This window comes from Alosa pseudoharengus, unplaced genomic scaffold (assembly GCF_046254945.1).
Source record: "Alosa pseudoharengus isolate Yale_2024_CS ecotype anadromous, Long Island Sound unplaced genomic scaffold, YU_APseudo_1.1 YU_APseudo_1.1_scf_24, whole genome shotgun sequence".
In the NCBI taxonomy this organism is placed as follows: domain Eukaryota; kingdom Metazoa; phylum Chordata; class Actinopteri; order Clupeiformes; family Clupeidae; genus Alosa; species Alosa pseudoharengus.
In genome coordinates, this window is record NW_027468689.1 from 8,354,633 (window position 1) to 8,379,150 (window position 24,518).

Below are 24,518 nucleotides of genomic sequence, written 5' to 3' on the forward strand. Positions count from 1 at the left end.
CTCCCCAAATGAGCATGTAATGTGAGATGCAACGCTGAGTGGATTAAAACTACACACACACACACACACACACACCACAATCTAACGGTTTGATACCAGGCTAATGAGTTGATGGACTGAGAGAGCAGCTGATGGAGGGTGGCAGGGTGCTGTTTAGTCATCACTTAGTGGAGCATCTTGTGAACACGTGTTGGAAATGATACTGTAAATGTTGATACTGATAATGCACAAACCACTTCTGATAAATATTTTAATGCCAGCAGTATACACACACTTTAAAATCCCACAGCAGGGTTACACAGACGTTTTAGAGTGCTCATTGCAGGGAATAAAGCAATTACTGAGCAATTTTTGATTGCCAGGCCTTTGCCTTCTCAAATCCGTTGGTTTTCGTTTGATAGTCTCTGATAGCTTGTGTGATCTCCTCCTCTGTGTTCATGACGAACGGACCTACAGATAAAAACAACAAGTCCATATCAACACTATCAACACCCACTGCCACACAAAATACTGGTCTAGACATAAAGGTGCAATTGTCGCTAACTTAGCCACTTTTTAAGTTTAAACTTTTTAAGTTTAACTCGGTTTTAAACTCGCGTTGAGACAAATACATCACGACTTCTTATTCCCCATTGCTGTGTCATCAGCACCTTTGGTTTAATCTGCTACAGTGTTTTAAAGGAACATTTCACTACTGGGAAGATGAATGTGTATTTAAATTGTGTCATTTATGTAGTAGAAATAAGGAGTCATCATTGAAGTCAGTGCCTTCTTGACCGAGAAAAAGCCAAAAATGTATTTGGATGAAAGCCGACAACTCCCAGAATTCCCTGCCCTTCACTGCTCTTCGCTGCCCTACCAAGCCACTCCCCCAGGAAGTAGCTTAGGCATAAACTACGAGTACACAGAGGGACTCATTAATGTAATAATGCATTAATAAGGATTCTAAAATTAAAACGATTATTGTTTAAGTTGCACTCAATCTTGTGGCCATATATCAAAGGTCCTGTTCTTCATATGGAAGTTTGCAAAAATGGGGTGTCGATTTTGTTCTGCCTCTTTTTTCTGTCAAAGTTCACAAGCCCATAGTGCAAGAACTAAACCATGTAGGAGGCTCACATGTTGCATGCTGGTACATAAATAGGAATAGTATGTAGCAAAATCGTCACGTTTGGTCTGGATGATCCTGCATGGTCATAGCTGTCCTTTAAATTTGATCAACATTTTATTGGAGTTTTTGGCTAGGCTCTGTTTAGGCCTTCAGAAGACATATTTGTACTCAACATAGGCTCTTGGTTTATTTTCCTTATTGAGATAAGAGGAAACACTCTCACAAAAAGCAATGAACAGAAAATAAATTCCTTCAGGGTCTGAACAGCAGACCTCACAAGTCTGAAAAATCATTTTGGTTCTAATTTTCAGAGCACCCTAACACCTTGTGGGAATTAAAGACACCAATTTGACTTGTCTTATGCAAATCTTTCTTTTTTATTTTCCACCCTGAACATGGGCAAATGCACCATTGAGATCAATATGTTTTGGTGGGACTGTGGTAACTCTACATAAAACATTTTAGCCCGATCGTGTCCTTTCGCCAAAGGTAATGTAACGTGCATTAGAACCCAAGCCTTGTTCTGTTTCAGCGGAGTGATTACATCGCTGCCGGTGATTGGGGAGGAGAACCGATTACGACCGGTGGAGGACTATTACGGGACGGTATTGTGCTATTGGACCACTTGCGGATTGTCGTGCGAGGGACTGCTTGGCTAGGCTGGGCCAACTCGGACGCTGCTGGGCCTGCTCGCTTGTTGCTTGTTGCTTGCTGGATTAGGATCGTGGAACTGCTGTGGGGTACCTGGCGCTGCTGGTGGCTGGTGGCGGTATTGGTGACTTCTGTATTGGCTTGTCTTTTAATTTATTGTATACAGTGTTGTATTCGGTGTACATTTTAACTGTAAATGTATTGTATCAATTGATTTGATCTTATGCCTATTTATATTTAATACATTTATAATAAGACTGAGCCCCTTTGCCTCACTGATTGATTACACTGCCTACTGCCGTTAATCTTAAATAATCAGGTTAAAACCTATATTGCTGTCTGGTCACGGGCAGCCTTACGACTACTACTAATCTGGTGACGCTTACTCATAGCTTACCTCAGGGTTGCTTTGCATTGAGATGACATAGACTTCATGAACTTCTACCCTTTCACAAAAAACATACAGGTAGGCCTATTTGTGGGCGTTTAAGGGATTTTTGGGAGGTAACCAGGTACGCCATGCTGCTGGAGGTGCAAACAAACGCTGCATTTCCATTGTGATCACATTGTAAGGAGCTGGCTCAAGGGTTATAAAAGTATTTTCTCGTGTTTAGTTGTAAAATGAAGGCACAGTTGTTATAGCCAGCGTCTGGCTCCTTGGCTATCAATTTGGTAACGATAACGATAAAGCAATTTGACGTCTTTAGAACACTACACATATCGGAGGTGTCAAATGTTGAGTTACTCCAGTCTAGATTTTTTGACGTTAATCACTCCTATGATGTATTGCTATTGTCTATCCAAAGTAAAATGCCTGTTTTGAAGTTAACTGATGGTTAAATAACCAAAAATCCGATTGTTTGCACCTCCAAATGGGAGGTGACGTACGTCTGTGACGTGATTGTGTGAAAGAATGGTACGGAAATTCCTTACTGCAGAAATCGCAGAGAACATGCTCTTGATCGAAATTAACGTATTATTTTGACAGCCCTTATTAAAACTTTTAAATTATTACAGCAAATGGCAACAGTGGTATAAGCGGGATAATGGACTCCATGGCGTTCGGTTCACAGAAAGAAATGCACTTACGAGGTGTAAAAGCCCCTCCGCGGGCGCGTCAGGGCCGTTTTACCACCTCAAACGTGCATTTCTTTCTGTGAACTGAACGCTGTGTCGTCCATTATCCTTTACTTATTGCATCGTCACTTAATAACCGAACAGGCCCAAACAGTTCCCATGAATACAACAACACTAGGCTGAGTGTTAAGTTAAAGGCACTACCATGTTGAACCACTGGTTCATGGATGGGTTCTCCAGCAATCAGTACAAAATGGGAGTCCTCTGTTGCCTGTGGGAAAGGGAGACATGTCTGACCAAGCTGTACTTTTACAGCTGAAACATTGTTGTTTTTTATGTTCGTATAATTGGTTATACATTTCAGAACAATCCATATCCTGCTGTTAAAGTAAACTGGATTAATGTTAAGCACCTTATTCTCTACTTGAATGAAATCTCCATCTTCAAGTACCGCTGTGTGATGGGGGTCTATTCGCCGCTGGTCTACAGTTGGACCTGAAAACAAGTACATCACATTGTAAAATGAGTGCTGATACAAAGTCAAATAGCCCGTCCACCTTACGCCAACACTTGAGTCTCTATCCATTGTATGTGAAGAGCTCTTTTCCAAAATGCTATATCCTCCATTTTTAAAAACATGAATAAGTCATCTTCTTTAATTGTGCATTTCAGCTAATATCAATAAAATTGTTGTTTTGATTGAGTAAAGATAAATCGAATAACAATACAGTTTCACTGAAAATTCATATATATATATATATATAATTTTGGAAAAGAGCTCCCCTTTGAATACCATTCTGATTATTGTTAACTGCTGGCCACCGATGATGTGAAAACCGCAGTGCACTTCAAAATACAATCACAACAAACAAGCGGTAGATAATGTTTGCCCTCTTCCTCAAACGGTCTCCAGGCTTCCTGCGCCCAGTGTAACACAAACGCCTGAATGCTCCAGCTTTGTTGTGCTGGCTGCTCTGTTTATGGGGTTCAGCTGCTGTTGCGCTTATGCAAGGCCATATTATGTTAATACAGCGACTTCTTAATTAAAGCTGGCGTCATTTCCATGGAAACGCTTTCCCTTTTGAGGCATCTGAAAACAATTAGGCCCCCATGCCCAAATTCTGAAGAATCATATAGAAAAAAACAGTCTACTAAACAAGTCAACTAAAGAATGAGAGCTTTATTAGAGCTCCTTGATAGGAAAACAATTCACAACCAGCAAGATGATGGGAACGGAAGGTAATGGTGAATATGTCAGAATAACATGTTGACATAAACTCTCAAATGGAGACAGACCCAGAATGTCCAGACAAACAGACAATGCTTGTTGTCATGCCAGGCGAGAAGAGAAGGGATCATGACCATGCAGACTGACATCGCAGCTCGTTTCCCTCAGATATTTGATTCATTTAGGGCAGACCAGAATGTTACAATGTTGGGATCAGTGACTCTTTCAGCTCTGAGAAGAATGCAACTTCTGGGGAACAAGACTAAACAGGATGGCGCACAACCAGCCCAGCTGACCACAGTCAACACCAACATCCAGTGTGTTTTCATACCCACCATAGAGTGTGCTTACATTAACAAACACTACATGCAGAAACACTGCTATGGCCATTAGAAAACAGTAAAGTGTTAGATGCAGTTCAAATGGAGGACAGATTCTCAGCCTTTTAGAGGCTAATGCTAGTCCCTTTTTTCGAAAGTGTTTTTTTTCCAACCATTTTAAACCTGGAAATAATCAAATAGTGACCATAAATTAAAACATCAAGGGTTTGGCTTTTCCAAAGCTGGGGAGTAGCCATTGGCCTGAGATCACAAAGAGGCTTCAACTTTAATGTCAGATTTCCAACAGAGGGAGAAGAAGCAAGTAAAATAATCAAATAAAGACACCTGCTAATTCCACTGTGAAATGTTAACTAAAGTATTCCATGTTGGCTGAAAGAGAACAAGGCCTTTGTAGTTGTGAAAGAAAAAGACGCAAACCAGCAAATGACCTCCCCAACTGTAACACTCACCAACACACACTGACCCTGCGAGGGTGTAGATAAAGGCTGTCCATCCTAAAAGAAACATTGAGAGAAACATATTTTAATCACATTGATATCTTAATCCCAGACCCCACAGAACTATACTCTACTACAGTGCATCATCCTTAAAATCACATTGATATCTTAATCCCAGACCCCAGAGAACTATACTACAGTGCATCATCCTTAAGAAACCCTTGATATTTTCTGTGACCAATGCACACTGATTGTGGCCAACCAAACTATCAATACAGATATTTATAATGTAATTCCCTTTGCAAAGTGGACGCCTTCTGTTGCTTCTGGGGAAGTGACCTTTACGATGCTGTGATGTAACAGGATGAATCAATTGCGTGTGTCCAAGCACACACCGGCTTTTTTGTGAGGATTTATGACTTGCCATGTGACATTAGACCACAGCCATGCTCAAATCTCTGGCCCTCTCAGCCAGTGAATGCATGACCCCATTCATCACCATTCTGAGGCAGAGCTTAGTTAGTAAACATAGTTTACAGATGCCATTATGTAATATTCTTTGACTCTTGATTCTTTGATCATTTTGTATATATTGAATATATTTCAAAAAGAAGATTAACAGTACAAAAGTTAAAGTATGGTATGCAGTGATGATTTCATGCAGTTGATGATTGGGATAACCTGATGAATGGGTACTGGCTACGTCATCAGCAGGCCACACGTTATTTCTACTGTACTTTCATTGCTGTACAAGAGTTGGAAATGTCATATAAAATTACTGTGTGTGTGAAGGGGAGTGGATGGAGATCTGGTTTATCCATCTGGTTTATCCATGCACATTTACAACTGAGAGAGAGCATGGCTTATCCATGCACATTTACAACCGAGAGAAAGCATGGCTTATCCATGCACATTTACAGTTGTGAGAGAACATGGCTTATCCATGCACATTTACAACTGAGAGAGAGCATGGCTTATCCATGCACATTTACAACTGAGAGAGAGCATGGCTTATCCATGCACATTTACAGTTGAGAGAGAGCATGGCTTATCAGAGAGAGCATGGCTTATCCATGTACATTTACAGCTGAGAGAGAGCATGATTTATCCATGCACATTTACAGCTGGAAATCTTTGTGCAGTGAAAAACCTCAGACTTCCTGTGCACTGTTATGAAGATTCATGAGCTTCCTTGCCCTGACACAGTCCCATATTAGGCCAATGCAGGAAGAAGAGTGCAACTACAAGAGCTTTATGACCAAACAGGGACTTTGATATTTTGACAGTATTTTATAAGTGCAAAAAAATGAACAAAGTTTCGATACATCCGGTGTCTTTGTGGACCATGACGGACCGCTATGAAGCACCTGATTGCGCAGCCTGAACTGGATGATGTGTGTGTATTCACTTTATACTAGATAGATAAATAGATAGATAGATAGATAGATAGATAGATAGATAGATAGATAGAATTGACTTTAAACCAACTTTCGGATTACATTAAAAAGACCCCAACTGTAGCCAGTTTTAAATCTAGACTTAAGACCAAACTGTTCTCAGCTGCTTTCTGCTCACTGAGTTATAATTTCTGAATTTGTCTTGAAAATTATTCTACCTTGTGTCTTTTATTTTGTCTTTTTAATCATTCTCTATTTTGAAATTATTTTACCTTTTTACCGTTTTATGTTTTCTTTTAATTATGATCTTTACCTTTTGAACTATTCTTTGACTATATTGCCCTTCTATGCTCTTATTTGGTATGAAATGATCTTAAGACTTAAGACTTTGCTCTTTGGCGAGTCATTTAAATGAGTGTCTGGAGTGTGATTGGTCTTACCTGTGGGTATTGGCTGCACATGCTGCGCGCCTTGCTTTAGCTTGAAATCAAGATAGATGGTGGGCGTGCGCGTGTAGACCTTGGACTGAAAATGGAAAGAGCACAGGGGAGAACGAGAGAGAGAGAGAGAGAGAGAGAGAGAGAGAGAGAGAGAGAGAGAGAGAGAGAAAGGGAGGAGAGACGGAGGTGAAAAAGAGGCGATGCAGCAGGACGAGTCGGCGTTCATACTCGCGTGCTCCTCTGCCCTCCGCCCTCCTACACTACACGCCTCTTCCCCACCAGATACGCAGCGACAGATGCCAAACACTTCAGTCATCGCAAGGCCTCGCCAACCCCCATCTCTCATGGTCAGGAAGAGCTGTGAGACAGTCCAGCTGCAGCATGCCGATCTGCACAGCGACAGCCAGCGTTGGGTGTGAGGAAAGCACTGCCTGCCTGACCTACATCACACCCTATGGTCTTCATTAGGATGCCACGGACTGCCCTAAAGTAACCCAATCCAACCCTTTTGACATTAAAGGGAAAACAGCTCGCCGCCTAACTAAACAGGAGACGAAAGGCATCGTCTCCGGGGAAGTCTGCTCCTCATTTCCTGCGTTTATCTAGCCAGACAGGCGCGAGAGGACGTAGTAGTGGGCGTCATTTATGTGGTTGATCCAAATGTCAAAGCATAAATCAAATGGTTTTGGGTTCCCTGGAATATTACAGCAAGCCTGTCTGAAAGAGAGACTGTAGACTAGTTCTAATGATAGATAGATAGATAGATAGATAGATAGATAGATAAGATAGATAAGATAGATAAGATAGATAGATAGATAGATAGATAGATACTTTATTGATCCCCAAGGGGAAATTCAGGAATGCACCAAACATTACTCTAGTACACTGAAAGCCATGACACACCTGCAAGTAGATGCACCTGCAAGTAGGGACTTGATGAACTGTGTAATAATTCTGAATCCTTTTAAAAACAACAGTACTGTGAGGGACCCTGATCGATATACATGGATGGTGGTATGTAGAAGTAATTACCTGTAAATGTTTTTTTAAAAATTGACATTACAATTTCACTATTTGTAACAATACAATCATGGGCATACAACAGGAGTAACTGATATTATATTTGCTGTAAACTCCCAATTTCCAGTACACTGTAAACGCACCTTCGCTCCCAGAGCCTCCCCTGAGATGACGGCCACTGTGACGCCATCTCTGCTGGGCCTGAGGATGTCACACGCTTTCAACTCCTGGTACTGCGGCTCCACCATCTTGTGGTCCCTCTTTAGATTCACCCAGAGTTGAAGGCCGTGGATGGGCTCTTCGGATATGGGCATCTCGGCATGGACCACCCCTCGCCCAGCGGTCATCCACTGCAAAGGACACACACAAACACATAGCAGGGTGGCTTAGTGCACATATTCAACAATAACGTTACCGGGTGGATGAAAGCACCAAACTTTACATGAAACTTCTTTAGGATCTACTGAATGATTTTAGCCTGGGAGCCCGACAGAGATTTTGAAATTTCCCACCAGAGCACAAAAAAGACATCAAAAGGCGATCACTACAGGTGAATAGGGCACAAATGTTAACTAATAGATATCACCATGAAACTTGCTCAGTTGTTTACTCACATAAACACAAATATATTTTGTATTTTTATTGTAGGGTTATAAAGCATTCATAAAGCCTTGTGATTACTGACATAGCATATATATATACATATCCATGACTTCACTCATAACGTATTATGTGATACTATCTACAACTTGAAGTTTCACAGAATATTATTAACCTTCTTTGATCTCTTGATAATAGCAATGATGAGGTTAAAAAATCTTTATATAGCATTGTAGGCTATAATGGCATTTTCACATATAGTTCCTTTTAAAAGAACTGAACTCAGTCCACTAACAGGGGACCAGAAAGAGGACCAAAATGAAAGGGAACATTTTATATTCACATTGTAACTTCATTTGGAAGAGGATTCAGATCTCTTTCTGGTGCACTTCAGCTCTGATGGGGCCTCAGTTTTCTTCATGTTCACACTATACCACCTAACTGTTGCTATGTCCAATCTTAGCTCACATCCAAAATGACAAGTGAACAGCAGTCCGTTAACTGCGTTGTGCAGTCTCTCGTATATATGTTTGCAATACAAGTTTGACAAAGAGATAATAGCCTAGCACATCATGGAAAAGGGTGAGCAATACAATCCAAAGTTCGCTGATTTCTACATTGTTAGTTACAAATAGCTTTGATGAAAAGATATTCAGCCTAACCTTAACGCTAGAACCCACTTGTTCGGCTGTAGCAAATTGAACATTACAAATGGCTGTAGGCCTATCATGAGCCTAATGATAATACTGTAGTTTATTTTAGGCTATAATGACATGCCTTCTGTTTTGGCAATGGCAAGTCAAGTATCAACAGTGAAGACAAAAAATGAAGAGACATTTTAATAGGCAGAGAGGCCGCCGCAGCGCCTCGTCAGACACATTGTAAGCAAAAACATAGAAAACGCCACGCAACTGACACGCAACACACACGCGGCGTTCACGCCACGCACCCAGTCGGAAAAAGCCCTAAGTCTTGAGTGCAGTCAAAACTATGTGTGATTGGTAATATAGGCTTATGTCAACCATGACAAGGCATTATGAATACTTCATTACCCCAAAAGTGTTAATAGTGCATTACAGATACAGACTTGTAATATGTAATAACATATAAGTAATATGTTTTTACGCTTTATGCTTTTTATCATTCCATATCAGAAATAGATTTTTTGGGACAAATGGGACAATGAAGGCTGGTTTACGAAAGTGTTACTGAATATTTAAAAAAATAATTTATGTCTTCAGCATTGTTTCACAATGTAGGAAATGGTCAAAATAAAAGAAACCCAACCATTCATCTTTTTACACAGGTCTAAGTATGGACTAAGGAATCAGAGTCATGGATGCCTGTTTGTTTAACAGAGAGAGAGGAAGATCTGATCCCATTCTTTTGGGACTGTTCCCCTTGCAATATGGCAAAGCAATGTTGACTTGGAGAAAACAAAGATTTGGCTGCTTACTTGCAGCTGCAATATTAGACCTCATGCAGAACACCATGCCAAAGCAAAAGGTCTAAAGACAAAGGCAATATGTCCTCACTCAACTGGTGAGTGTGCACCAATCAGATTTTTTTCATTCTGGATACTAATAATGATACCTGGACTTTGGGTATTTGAGCACTGATTCAATTGTTTAACACTAAGAAGCCATGTATGCATAGCGGTACGAACCCTAGAACTGCTATGTAGTGGATCTAAACTGCTGGCTCTTTTACCCCTCGCCATGCTATGCTAGTTGTCCTGTTAGCAAAAGCACTGTTGACGCGTCACCAACATTTAATCCAGCTATTGATAACCAGCCCCCAAGCCCCATTGTCACCATCACGTTGTCCTGCTATTTGAGTCAGTATCAAATAATGAAGTGTAGCCATCAAGGTTGACCCTGATATGAAAATTCAGGGTCAAATACTTTACTTTATTAATGTGTTTATAATACCTTATGGACCCTGGGTTCATAGACAGTGTTACCAAAAATTCTCTCTAACTTTTTGAGCAATGTTGCTGGGCAACCAGTTCCATTCATTCTGATTGCATGATCATGACAATTTTCCTACTGATGATTAAAGTTCTCCAGCAAATAAATGTGTTGCCCAGTATCAACAGGAACATGCCAGAACTACAATAATGAGGAACAGTGCCCAGCAACATTGCTCAAAAAGTTGCCTCATATATCATCAGCTTTATGGAAAGATGTGAAGTATTGTTCCACCAAGCCACCTCACTAACATAGCCAGGTACACATAAAACACAAACAGACACAGGCATCTTTCAAAGGCTAACGACTGTAAGCCCTGTTGCATTGGAGTCCTCTGTAAAATAATTACGTTGCACATAAAACTACACAGAGATGCCGTAACTTGAGCAATTGTGCTGGACCCCTAACCATAAGGACAACAAAAGCAAAGTAACTCCTTAATTTACACAATATCTGAGAGAGTGCAACTCACAGGGCAAAATGAATCACTACAACGTAATAGCCCTGCGAGTCTCGTGTCTCCCCCGCTCCTTGTACTTAATGGAAATTTCCACCCTCTTCTCTACAGGCTGAGAGGCATCACAGAGGAGCCCGCCTTCGCTAGGCGCAGTCGCTAGGGTAACCGAAGGAGAAGCCAGGGCCTTGTCAGCAGGTTTTTACACCCTGTTTCATCGGCCCTGTCCAGTCAGGGCCAGATTTTTGCGTGTGAGGGAACCCGCCAGTCTCGGGGTAGTGCAGTGGCAACGGGGCAGAGGACTACAGACGTCTAGAGCCCATTAAAAACTCCCCTCACGGACCAGGGACAAGGGAAAACAGCTTTACAACAGTGAAAACACAGGAAATAGCCAGCAGACATGATCTCTCATTAAGTCTAGCTGCTTGTATGAGTGTGTGGGTGCATGTGTGTGTGTGTGAGAGAGAGCCTCGAGTGGATGCACTTTTTTTCACTTGAGAGGTTAAAGTAGGTCACACCTGGAGGTCACCTGCACTAAGATGTGGGAGTCCAGCGCCTGACACATGACACACACCTGGAGGTCACCTGCACTAAGATGTGGGAGTCGAACCCCTGACACGCACCTGGAGGTCACCTGCACTAAGATGTGGAAGTCGAACGCCGGACGCATGACACACATCTGGAGGTCACCTGCACTAAGATGTGGGAGTCGAACCCCTGACACACACCTGGAGGTCACCTGCAGTAAGATGTGGAAATCCAGCGCCTGACACATGACACATACCTGGAGGTCACCTGCCTCCAGTTTCCCATAGTGGCCACAGAAGTCCTCATGCGCTGAAGTGCCGTTCAGGAGATAAGTGACCTGCACACAAATCAGGACAATGAATCATGTGGTCCAAGCCTAAGCCTGAGAAATGAAATTACAAATGTGACTGAATGACAAGATTTCTAAGAAAGAATTTCCTTATTCCCTTATATAATTATAATTAATTAATAATGTACTGCCCTCAACACAAAAGGACAAAACAAATAAATACAAATAAAACTGAAACATGAAATAGCAAGAAACATTTTGAAGAGAGGCTCACAAAAACCCCCCCCCCCCCCCCCCCCCTTGTCCAGACATAAGTCAGCTCCATATACGTATGCTATCTGGGTGAAAGGGCAGAGTATATCTAAAAGCTGGGGCACAAACAGGACATGATGTCATAGCTGGAGAAGGCACGTATGGAACATAAAGTACTTTAGCAACATGTGTAAGTTAAATATGTAATGGACCTAACATACGCGTTTCACTAAATACCCAAACACATGTCCTCAACTCCAACTCTCTCTCAAAGGGCTATCATAGTGCAAAAACAGCAGAACCTCAGCTAAATCTTCAAGTGGTAGTTAGTCCCCTCTGTATGACGGAGCTTCTACTTTTGAGGTTTATCACATGAAACTTTGCACTTTCATGGTAGACCTTGCTTTAGAGGACCAAGGCCAGATGACCGCAACAAAAAGTCACATATTCTCTCCCACGCAGAAGAGACACTTGACAGGAAGAAGACAGTGAGGGAGGTCAGAGGTCAACATCTGTCTCTGGCCAGCCAGCCGCTCTCCAGCTGGGAGGAGTCTGTGATCTCCCAGTGCAGCTGTGATCTCAGCGTCATGTGACCACAAGCAAACACACCTGTGACACTGCATTTTGGGAAGTCTGGCACGGGCCACGGGCTTCTTTCTCTCTCACACACACACTCTTTCTTTCTTTTTTCTTTTGGGTCATTCCACGTCAATTCAACCAGGGCCCACACACTTAGGTCTCAAAAAATTGTGAAAAAAATACCAGGTGTACCTATGTTACCCAGGAGACACACTGTAAAATTACTTTTATGTAAAATCAATACTTTCCAAGATACAGCCAGTTTTATGGGGGGAGGGGGGTGTTGATTTTGTTTGGCCTCTTTTTTTTGTCAAAGTTCACAAGCCCATAGCTCAAGAACTAAACCATGTAGGAGGCTCAAATTTTGCATGCTGGTACATAAATAGGAATAGTATGTAGCAAAATAGTCACGTTTGGTCTGAATGATCCTGCATGGTCATAGCTGTCTCTCAAATTTGATAAAAATGTTATTGGAGTTTTTGGTTGGGCTCCGTTTAGGCCTTTAGGCCACAGTGCCACCTGTGGTTGTATAGAGTAACCTGTGGTAACTCTATACAAAACATATTGATCTCAATGGTGCATTTTGCCCATGTTCAGGGCGGAAAATAAAAAGATTTGCATAAGACAAAAAATTGTCTTTTTTGTTCATTGCTTTTTGTGAGAGTGTTTCTACTTATCTCAATAAGTAAAATAAATTAAGAGCCTATGTTGAGTACAAATATGTCTTCTGAAGGCCTAAACAGAGCCCACCAAAAAACTCCAATAAAATTTTAAACAACTTTGAGGGAAAGCTATGACCATGCAGGATCATCCAGACCAAACGTGACGATTTTGCTACATACCATTCCTATTTATGTACCAGCATGCCAAATCTGAGCCTCCTACATGGTTTAGTTCTTGCGCTATGGGCTTGTGAACTTTGACAAAAAAAAAAAGGCCAAACAAAATCGACACCCCCCCCTCTCCCCGTAAAACTGGCTGTATCTTGGAAAGTATTGATCTTACATAAAAGTAATTTTACAGTGTGTCTCCTGGATAACATACAAGTACACCTGGTAAAAGACCTAAGTGCGTGGGCCCTGGAAGGACCCTTTTGGCACTGCTCTAAAACATTAGAATCTCCTGACATAAATACAAACGTAGGCTATGTTATTCAATTTGATATAGGTCAGAGATGAATGACAATGCCATGTGAGTGAGAAGATGCTATTTCAGTAGTATTCCTCAAGATACAACACAGTGTTTAATGTCATATCTTAACCTTTCATGTCATATCATAACCTTTTATATTTTAAAGGTTAAACAATTCAGAAATTGATGACTGCATAGATTTGTTAAGTGAAAGCATGTTGGTTCTTGATGAGAAACGCTCTTGCTCTCTCTGTCCCTCTCTCTCTCTCTTACATGACAGTAGTCAGGGCACCTCTATGCATTTATAGTCACAATTTATTATGATGAAGGAGAATTTCATTAAGTAGGCCTAGTCAGTAAGACTGGACGTGTCATGTGAGATCTGCTATTGTATGAGGTCGACAATCCTCGCATTTTGTTTTACAGAGCTGATCACTTGTGCCCTCCGCTGGCAGTAACAGAAACTGTAATGATTTGCGCTTAACATTAGCACTTCTGAAAAAACGACAGGGGCAAGTTGGTGAGATGCTAGTAGAAACCAAGTCTTACGGTTTCGAATCCTCTGTGTGGATGATCGGGAAAACCGGCAGGTTTGCTTACACGGAATTCATCTAACATCAGAAAGGGGTCTAAATTCTTAAGCTGTGAAGAGAAAACATGTTTGTCATTACTGTTACTAACTTGCGAATATAATATGTTATTGCTTCAATTATATCAAAACCAAAATAGAAAACACAAATGACTTTGGCTGTCTGAGCAACTTACATCCTTTCTCCCGATACTCCTGCGCACACGAGCGCCTACACCCTCAGCCTGCTCCACACTGAGGACGGTTTTAACGACTCTTCTTACATTCATCTTGCTTATTAGCCTTGATACTCCAAGCCTATTCTATCCTGTTCGCATTGATAAGTGACAGCTAAATTCTGAAATACACCTGTTACCGGATATAGCCTCCAGCTGTTGCTGTAAAAACGCTGCGTCATACGGTCGCTTAACCTGACGTTATCTACCTCTCTGTTACTTGTCACATGTTTTGTGTGTTGCGCGGCTGCACTCTGGGGTATTACATGGGGCGGATTTGACGCTGGTCCTCTGTGTCCAGCTCCGAGTGTGTGAGTTTGGTATGAAATGTGCCAAGATCAAGTCACGAAGAGTAGAAGATTCCCATTGTTAGCCGCAACATTTTTTTTATTTGAAATGTGGGTTAGGCCATTACCAGTGTCAACAACCAAACCAGGAAACACAGGACGAAAAAAGTCAACGTATTCCTTTGGCAATTATTTATTTGGAAATTATCTGCCTCATGATAGATTTTATTTTGAAAAGACTAGGCCCTATTACATGAAAATTGTTACAGTTTATGAAGTAGCCAAAGTGTTGTCTAACATTATACCAGCGAAAATGCTGAGTCATTCTCACCATGAATGGCTGCGTCAGAGCCACATTAAGCCATGCATGTTCATAATGTAGTCGTCTGTCCGCGCCTTCTGGGTTGTTCGAGGTGCTGTATTTGATTGCTTCATTCCGCTGTGTTGGCTGATGATGTTCTTAGCTATCCGTAGACTTGCTGCTTGTCCACCTGCTAGATTCACCGCATGAGGACCGATCTGCGCCAAACGTTTTAAAATGAGTATCAGGCTACACAAATAACCTATTTAAAATAACCAAACATTGGCTCCTGTCCATAATGTTTGCAAGTCATGTACAGTCATATACAGTAGGCTATAATTCTGACAGGAGAAATAATAAACTTGAGACCTGGAGTGCAGCATATTGGCCCATGAGGTAGAGTGGACATCCAGCATCCCACTGCAGGTTTTCCGAAACACACGGCCAGCCATCAATGACCTGTAGACATCACAGGATTGGTGTCCAGTCAGTATTTCTATATTAGCGCTGCAGTCTACCTGTCAGGCAGTGATGGCTCACCTGTATGGGAAACGCCTTCATTGTATCAGACAGCAGTGGGTCTTGGCTCACGTCTAGTTTGCAGCCGGTGGCCAACCATATCTTGTCCCCTGTCCAGTGGTCCCCAGCACTGAGGGCCAGCCTCCACATCTGGCCCTGGTAGCACCACTCAGCCTGAGAGACCTGCACACACGGACGGGTTTGGGGGAAGCGTCACTGTGAGTGCATATTCATGGTTTGGCAGAGTATTTTTGGTACTCGCATGAGTAGTTTACTCAGACATGTGTATCCTTACACAACCACACACACACAACCACACACACAAACACAACCACACACATAACCACACACACACACACACACACACACACACGTGTACACAACCACACACACACAAACACACACACACACAACCACACACACACACACATAACCACACACACACACACAACCACATACACAACCACATACACACACACACACACACATCCACACACACACACTCACTCAGATAGGCCGGTCAGCTGTACCTGGCAGTAGGCTTTGATGGTGAGCTGCCCAGTGGTGATGTAGGGCTGCAGCTGAGCGTAGGCCTCTGGGGTGACGGCCCCTCCCTTCCTGGCCTGACGGATCATGGCGAGCCGCTTATGGAGGCTCCGCTCGTTATAGAACTGGCGCAGGAAGGCCAGGCCGTCCATCTTAATGCCGTGCTCAACATGGGAGTAGCGCCCGATAAGGCTCTCCACGTCGCCCACATCAAACTGTTTCAACTGAAGATATATCAGGCTTAAACTCTTTTCATCTTTTAAATATGTTCTGCAGTGCAGACCAGTATATTCTCTCCTGGATTTAGCTTTGTTTGTGGGCTGGGTCCACGTTGAACCTTTGGTCCTTTCAACAAATCCTATTGTCAATGAATAGTTGACTCACATGTAAGATAGCTTCATTGTAAAATACTTGATATGCTCCTGAATCAATATGTTGTTTGGGTGGAGTGCTATACAGTATAACCCACAAAGCCAGGACTGGACCCAAACACTGGAGTCTTTTTTTTTTATCCCACATGCACAGACGGGTACAGAGGAACGTCAGGAGGATTTGGCTGAATTCTACAGATATCGGCTTGGACTAAGCAAAGGACTCCTTTTTTTTTGTGTTTTGAGGAATTAAGTTGCTATTTTGTCTCCCTACCTGTAAGTGTTTGCGCATCATCCAGGTGACATGACTTGCTCCTTGCTGCAGCGCCATGGAAACGATGTGAGCGCTGGTCAGGCCTCCACCAATCACCATCAGCTTCTGTCCTGGACGACACACGGATGGTGGACCTACAGAAGAACATGTAGGAAAGTTTCAATTCTGCTGTAGCAGTGTCCTCCATTCACAAACAGCATCATCTCCAAAGTGAGGCCACTGCTCTGACCTTGGAACATAGAATATAACTAGACTAGACAGGCAGGCTAGACCAGGGATTCCCAAACTTTTCCACGACAAGGCCCTCCAAATACCACTAAGTTTTGGCCAAGGACCCCCTTGATGTGTTATTAAACCCATCGACAATACTACAGTACGGCAAATGTAAAAATACATTAAGCTAATCCTAATAATTATTTTAGCCACAAGCACTTTGCGATAGAGCATACAGTGTGTAAAAATTGTATTTGGGGCTTTCTGCTATATGAGAGCTATCACTCTACTATTATTCACAGTCATGGAAAATATAATGTTCAGATATACGACACATTATTATAATGGAATTGTATAACAACCCTCATAGTAATAGGTATATTTTAAAATTGTCAAATGTATTTATTTGTTACTTTTATTTTTCCTTCCAACTTGCTGAGGCCCCCCTGGCACCCCCTCGCGGCCCCCCAGGGGGCCCCGGCCCCCACGTTGAAAACCACTGGGCTAGACCACTGGTTCTTAAACTAGGGATCGGGACCTCCAGGGGGGTCGTCAAAAATATGGGAGGGGTCGCAAAATGATTTCTAAACATTTTTAGACAAACATGTTTAAGAACTGGGATATTCAGTAGCCCTATATGTACGTAGGCATACAATTTACAGTGTTTCCATAATGTTCCTCCAAAAGTGGATGCTCTCTTTACGCAAATCTCTACCTGCACCTCTTTAGCTCGAAGATGCTGTGTGTGAGCTTACCAGTGACAGGACACAACGCAGCCTTTTTTGCCACTGAAGCGCCAGTTATATATTAAATGACTGCTAGTTATCCATTGGAAAATAATTAATCACATTGTTAAAAGCTGCCATTTACAGTACCTTTGGTGTTGACATAGCCTAGCTATGAGAAAACACATTTAGTTTAGGAAGGGGGTTGCGGGACTTGGCCAATGTTTTTTGGGGGGTCGCCAGACAAAAAGTGTAAGAACCACTGGGCTAGACTACTGTACTATTTTATAACTAGACTAGAAAGGCAGGCTAGAGTATTGGTCCTCATCTCCAGATCCTGTAGCTGTCGTGTCGTCTCTGACCCACCTGGGGGTGCTGCACAGTTGTGTTCCTGCGTAGGGCTCTCTGCCCGCTGCTGCCAGCGGAGGAGGGCGAGGTGGTGCATGAGCTGGACCGCGTGCTGCAGGGTCTCCTCGGGGTAGCTCTCGCCCACGGCCGACACCCAGGCCGGAATGTTAGCCATCTGGGATCGAGTGGGGCCCGTTGCCACGACCACCCTTTTTGCCTCCAGAGTGTCACCGCTTTGAGTCAGCACACGGAAGTACAGCACTTCCTTACCGGAGAGCACAGGGAGGATTCTGTCCACTGTGCCTTTGATGAGCACACTGTCCAAATTGTATTTACGAACCTGTGCACAGCAGCACTAAAGCAAATCAGTGGCATACTTGTATCTATTACTTAGATCACTGAATAGAGAAATATTCATCTTTGTCAGTATCTTGCTATTTATAATTTCTTGAATGTGTACAAATACAAGTATGTATACAAATGTATACAATACAATATACTATCAAGTATTACTGCAATGATATTTTCAATAATCTATTTAATTAAAATCCTACACCACATGTGGGTTATTTTGTAACTATAACTGCATATCCACTATGGTATCACGTGAGTATGGTTACAAGACGTTAACCAGTCCACAAATGTGTCCATGCAGTCATCACACCAGCAGTGGCCAAACCAGCCATGCAACCTAAGGTGGTTAAAAATGGACAAATAAGAGGATTGTTACTTAGTATTCAACAATTCACCTGGTGTCAGGTGTGCAATGCTCAGACACGGCCATGCGGGGGCGCTCCAACCTGTTCCCTGAAGAAGTCCACACTGAGCTGGGTGCCGGGCAGGCTGAAGCACAGGCCGCTCTGGTGACCTGCACCACTGCTGTTGAGCAGCTGCTTGTCCCTCTTGCCCAGACGGTTGTCGTTGAAGAAGGCGTTCTCATCCTGGATGTAGACACGTTCGGGGAGACCATGCAACTCATTCTCACGACCACTTCCCACCACAAACTCCTGCAAAGCCCTCTGGGGGAACAAGGGAAGGACTCTGGGCTTGGAAGGGTTGAAGACATGAGTTTAAGAGAGTTCATTCATTTGTGTTTTGAATCATGGTGTTTTGTAACTTTTAAAGTTTTAGGTAATATATCTCATATGTAGAGTAGTATCTATGTGTTTTTTATTATTTACATTTTTTTTGCAGCAGGAACAAAATTAGCTGTTAAGCAACACCTGATGTTTTGGTTGCTGGTGGAGATGGATTGTGATTACCTTGAGTGGATCAGTGTGTGTGATCAGTGTGCTGTGTGTGTGATTGCGATTACCTTGTTGAGTGGATCAGTGTTCAGATCGCTGTGTGTCTGCGAGTTGTTGAGTAAATGTAAATCAGGTTTTTAGGCCAAGTATACTTGCAGGAATTTGGTCTCAGCATTTATCCCATCCGTGAATTAGTGAACACACAGAGCACACCGTGAACATACAGTGAGGTGAAGCACACACTAACCCGGGGAGCAGTGAGGGGTTAGGTGCCTTGCTCAAGGCCACTTTAGCCGTGGATGTGGGCATGGGAGAGCAGTGCTCAACCACTTCCCCCACCCACATTTTTCCTACTGGTCGGGGATCGTACCGGCAACCCTTCGGTTACAAGCCCGAAGCCCTAACCAGTAGGCCACAGCTGCCCTGAGTGGATTGGTGTACTGTGTGTGTGATTGCGATTACCTTGTTGAGTGGATCGGTGTGCACTAGTGTGTGATTGCGATTACCTTGTTGAGTGGATCGGTGCGCTGTGTGTGTGATTGTGATTACCTTGTTGAGTGGATCGGTGTGCTGTGTGTGTGATTGCGATTACCTTGTTGAGTGGATCGGTGCGCTGTGTGTGTGATTGCGATTACCTTGTTGAGTGGATCGGTGTGCACTAGTGTGTGAGAGCGCAGGTGAGGAATGTTCAGAGCTCTGAACTGGCTCTCCCAGAGACAGGTCCACTGGCCGTAGGCGTCCATCACACGGAGCTGCAGGGGCGGACAGGGCACCTGCTCCACATTGGACAGCTCATGCACCTCTGGCTCTACACACAGCACAGAGTCCACCAGAAAACCATGTATTACACACGTGGTAATCTTAATTATGGTCTTAATTGTGGTCATCTTTAATTATGGTCTTAATTGACCCTTCGCTAAGTCCAACCCCCCACCCCCCTTAGTTACTGTTGCTAGTCCGACAACCTCAACCTCAAACCGGAGTTAACTAGAACTTTAATGATAGGTAGTTTCTAGCTGTAAGTCTGTCTGTAAAACTTACATCCCAAGAGACTCTTTTGGCGAGCCACAGACCTGAAACCGTCGAAAGACTCCAGTATGACATGGAAACACATGTATAAAAAATCATATCTAGCTTTGTTGCGTGACTTAGACGGGAAGCGAGTGTGATTCACTGATATTAAAGGAAAATTCCGGTTTTTAGCACTTTAAGGCCCTTTTCTGGTTTTGTTTTGGATGAACTAGAGTGATGGACACCGATATTTTGACGATTGGTCCTGTCTCGACTTTTCTGACTCGTTTTGAATCGCCTTCTCAGGGTGGCTGGCAATGGGCATACTGTCCTACATGTCCTAAAACAACCCTTAACGTTCGTTTTCAAAACTGTGCAACTCACCGAGTGGTTAGTGGTGTTCGTTGATGTTCCAAAACGTAGCGAAATACAGTTTCTGTCGTGTTTTATTTGCCATTTTGTAAAATCCCATTGATTTCTGTTGGAAGACTCATTGCACGTTGATAGCTGCGCCACCGTCTATGCTTCAGGTACAAATATTGAGCGGTTGTGAATAGTTCCACAATAGCAAATAAGACGGCTGGAAATCATACATTGCGCCGATATATTTGCTTTTAATAATCAACGAACACCACTAACCACTCGGTGAGTTGCACAGTTTTGAAAACGAACGTTAAGGGTTGTTTTAGGACATGTTTGAGTAGCCTACTACAGTATGCCCATTGCCAGCCACCCTGAGAAGTCAAAGGCGATTCAAAATGAGTCAGAAAAGTCGAGACAGGACCAATCGTCAAAATGTCGGTGTCCACCACTCTAGTTCATCCAAAACAAACCAGAAAAGGGCCTTAAAATGCTAAAAACCGGAATTTTCCTGGGTCATGTCGTGTAAAGAACATGGTACTGCAAATAAACGGAAACATAGCCTACGTTGCAGAGCCACTTCAACTTTATTAATTTATGGTGAATAAATGTTACACTACTGTGTACAGCCCTATGCTTTTCTGACGTGGTTAGCTAACTATGCTAACGTTACCTATCTACAAGTCTCCTCCAAGTGACAATTATATTATACACAATGCCGGCAATGCTGAGAACAATAAACATCCTTGTTTATCTTACTTACATTGAGTTAACTGTGTGGCTTAATCTACAGATGTGGTTGTGGAGCACTGTTTTGTTATGGTTTGCTAAGGAGTAGGCCTAAGTTAACCCTTTGCTTAAAATAGGGGAGAGCTGGGAGAATAGAATTTAATCTAATTTAACAAGCCATTATCCTGTGTATGTTGCCTTAATCCCATACATGTCGTTTTGCCGTCCTTTTCAACTCACATCACTATAAAATCCCATAAAACCAGACAAAAATCAGCTGCTCCCAATGCATTTCTATGGAGTAGGCCTACGTTGTAGCTGTCGGAGTGTGTCTGCCTGTGCCGAGCTACTGAACTGCCATTGGCTGCGTTCGATGGGCGGGGCTTGTGATCGGTCAATTAGGGGTTTGCACGGACGTCACGTTCTGGGCGGTAACCCAGCTGCATGGCCATGTTGGAGACACTCGGGGTAAAGAACTGAATGAAGTACAATGAAGTATTATGCACTTTGGACACCTTAAGTGATTATATCCACGTCTAAACAACAGGAAAGCTCATCAAAACAAGATACAAAGGCATATAGGGCAGGACTTGGACCACAAGAAAAGGCGTGATATTTCGAGAAATTACGGTTTATTGGCAGCACAGGTCCATATGAGATGGGTGAGGGAGACGGAGTAAGTCCAACCACAACGGCCCCCCTTCCTCTGATAATTTCTGGCATTATGCTCCTTTCTCCCAGGTTTTTTAATAACTTTTGGAAGTCGATACCTACTCCAGAGGTTTTTCTCGGTCTGACCTATTGGTACTGTACAACCTAAAACACGGCAATAATGAACCATTTTCCTTGACGATGTTAGGGATTTACTTCAGTGCCTAATGCTTTCTAATGAGGCGAGTATCTCCAATATGGCGACGTCCCGATCTGATGACACGCCGTGCAAACCCCTTATTGGGGCCATCTTAATTATCTTCTTAATTGTGGCCATTTTAATTATATGTATTTTCAGTGCATATCAGTAAAGTATGAAGTTACAAGCCTTTTGACATTTGTATGAAATCTGATAAGATCCATGACACACTTGCAGCTGATCTCTTCTTGCTCTTGGTCCGACTGGGCCGTGGCTTCGCTGTGCTCAGCTGGATGCCGTCCAGGATGGCGCCATCCAGTGGTGGGATGGGGTGGTTCGGGTGGGTGAGGAGAGTGGCCAGCGTCAGGGCATGGGGACCCCCACCAACAATCAGAACGTCCAGCATGTCTGCCCATCACACGCGTATGCATACACGTGCTGACAGACGAAGGCCAGCGAGAGGACACAAAACAATGCAACAAACACGAACGTAATATCACCGTCTACATATTCAACAAGGTGACAATGGAACACACTTCAGGGCAGGCATATATTATTGGATGAAGTGATTTAACCATTTGTTTTACCACTGTATTTGTTAGGTATTCAGCTATTTACATTTCAATAAAAACAATAGACAAGTGCTATTTCAAGAAAAAGTCCTTGTATATGGCTCTAGAGGCATTTCTTAGTAAAAGTTGGGAACAGGACTTTTTATCATAATTAGTGCTGAATCCAACTAGCCCTGTTCCCATAAAAGTATTTAAAAGTCAAAAGCATTTATGCCACTGAGACACAGCGTTGACTATTAGCCACTGAAAGCTAGTGATAAGCTCCCTTTGTTAGTCAGCTAGTTAATGTTAGGCTATAATAATATTAACCAACCATAGGAAACCGTGTTTGCGATGTAACCTGAAGGTTTAATTTATCATAATTAGCTCACCAATAAAATACAATCTTGGGTACAAAGTCATCACAACTAATTGTGGATGATGCTACTATAGCATTCAGACAGGACTCCTACACAGTTAATACTGCTAAGAACCAGAAGCATTTGTTTTTTGGCCAGAGCCACTTTGGCAATCCTTCACACATCCATCAAACCCACCAAGAATCACACTTCGGTTGAGGTGAAGTGTGTGAGTGTGAAAGAGAGGTGGTGTGTTGCATTTCTTGAACTAACAGGTACAAACAGGTAATTCTTACCAAGAAACGAAGGGGGCTTTTAAGTGTTTGTGGTTGAGGAGTGTGAAGTGTGTCTATTTAAAGGAACAAGTCACCGTTTTATAAAATTAGGTTATTCACCGTCTCTCCCTAGAGTTAGAGGTCAGCAAGAAGCATCAAAGATTAGTCACACCGCATGTCATGTAAATGAGTTTGGATAATGAATGGATTTTTTAAATGGATATACACCGATTTCTGAAGCGTCATTCTGACATACTGACTACATCCTGAAATTTTTGTTCTCTTTATTGTGATTGAATAAACTTTACAGACTTTAACCATATTTACTCCTTTTGAAGTTAACATTGAACTTATATTAATGTAGGAATTGAATAGTGATTGTGTGGCCTATGAGGGAGCACCCAGTGATATCCTTGGTACCATGAAATGGTACCCTATAGCGATGTGGTCAGGATACACAGCGGTGTAACGTGGTCCGCCTTACCGATGACCGCGTCATGGTCTGCCTGATCACAGAATATAGTTTACCCACCTCTTTTTTTACCACTACACCCCTGGTCCTCTTGGTGTTGAGAGCCAGGTTGTTGTCGGTGTACCGCAATGTTAGGTGCTGGACCTCCTCCCTGCAGGCTGTCTCATCATTGTTGCTGATGAGACCAATCACCATAGTGCCCTCTGCAAACCTGACAGTGGTGTTAGAGCCATGTACAAGGTATGCAGTCGTAGGTGAAGAGGGAGTAAAGGAGGGCTCAGCACATGCCGGTGTTCAGGGTTGAAGAGGTGAGGTCTGTTGGTTAGGAAGTCCAGAATCCAGTTTCAGAGGGAGGTATTGATGCCCAGTTCACTGAGTTTGGTGGTCAGTTTGGAGAAGATAATGGTGTTAAATGCTGAACTAAAGTCAATGAACAGCATTCTCACAGGTGTTGCTATTGTCAAGGAGCGACAGGGCGCCAGGGTGCCATAGAGATGGCATCTCTGTGCTCCTGTTCTGACGGTAGGAGAATTGGTAGGGGTCCAGTGAGGGTGGTAATTGGTCTTGAGGTGGGCCAGGACCAGCCTCTTGAAGCACTAGTTATTATATAGTTATTCATCTAGTTATTAATTCACAGGACATGAACGGTTATGAACAAATATAACACTTTACGGTAAAGGTACATGACAGTGTTTCCCAGAGAACTGAATTCCATTTGTGGTGGTTGGTTTGCAGAATTAACAAATTAGCACAGCGTGGTTATGATGCAAT

At 42.8% G+C, this 24,518-nt stretch overlaps 2 protein-coding genes across 2 annotated transcripts; both read right to left on the reverse strand.

Moving 5' to 3' along the window:
- Nucleotides 1–236: 236 nt before the first annotated feature.
- Nucleotides 237–14,608, reverse strand: pir (pirin). The gene is made up of 9 exons (XM_076303030.1): nucleotides 14,271–14,608; nucleotides 14,055–14,147; nucleotides 11,511–11,591; nucleotides 7,846–8,052; nucleotides 6,683–6,767; nucleotides 4,858–4,902; nucleotides 3,252–3,334; nucleotides 3,044–3,110; nucleotides 237–450 (listed from the first exon to the last, which is right to left on the reverse strand). Exons 1-9 carry the CDS (start codon nucleotides 14,361–14,363, stop codon nucleotides 338–340), a joined length of 867 nt encoding a protein of 288 aa, XP_076159145.1. The 5' UTR covers nucleotides 14,364–14,608; the 3' UTR covers nucleotides 237–337.
- Nucleotides 14,609–14,773: 165 nt separating this feature from the next.
- Nucleotides 14,774–22,522, reverse strand: LOC143141900 (uncharacterized). Its single transcript, XM_076302579.1, has 9 exons — nucleotides 22,322–22,522; nucleotides 19,776–19,948; nucleotides 18,694–18,912; nucleotides 17,912–18,233; nucleotides 16,608–16,741; nucleotides 15,947–16,186; nucleotides 15,438–15,599; nucleotides 15,267–15,356; nucleotides 14,774–15,115 (listed from the first exon to the last, which is right to left on the reverse strand). The coding sequence occupies exons 1-9, from the start codon at nucleotides 22,494–22,496 to the stop codon at nucleotides 14,942–14,944; spliced, it is 1,689 nt and encodes a 562-aa protein (XP_076158694.1). The 5' UTR covers nucleotides 22,497–22,522; the 3' UTR covers nucleotides 14,774–14,941.
- Nucleotides 22,523–24,518: the final 1,996 nt, after the last annotated feature.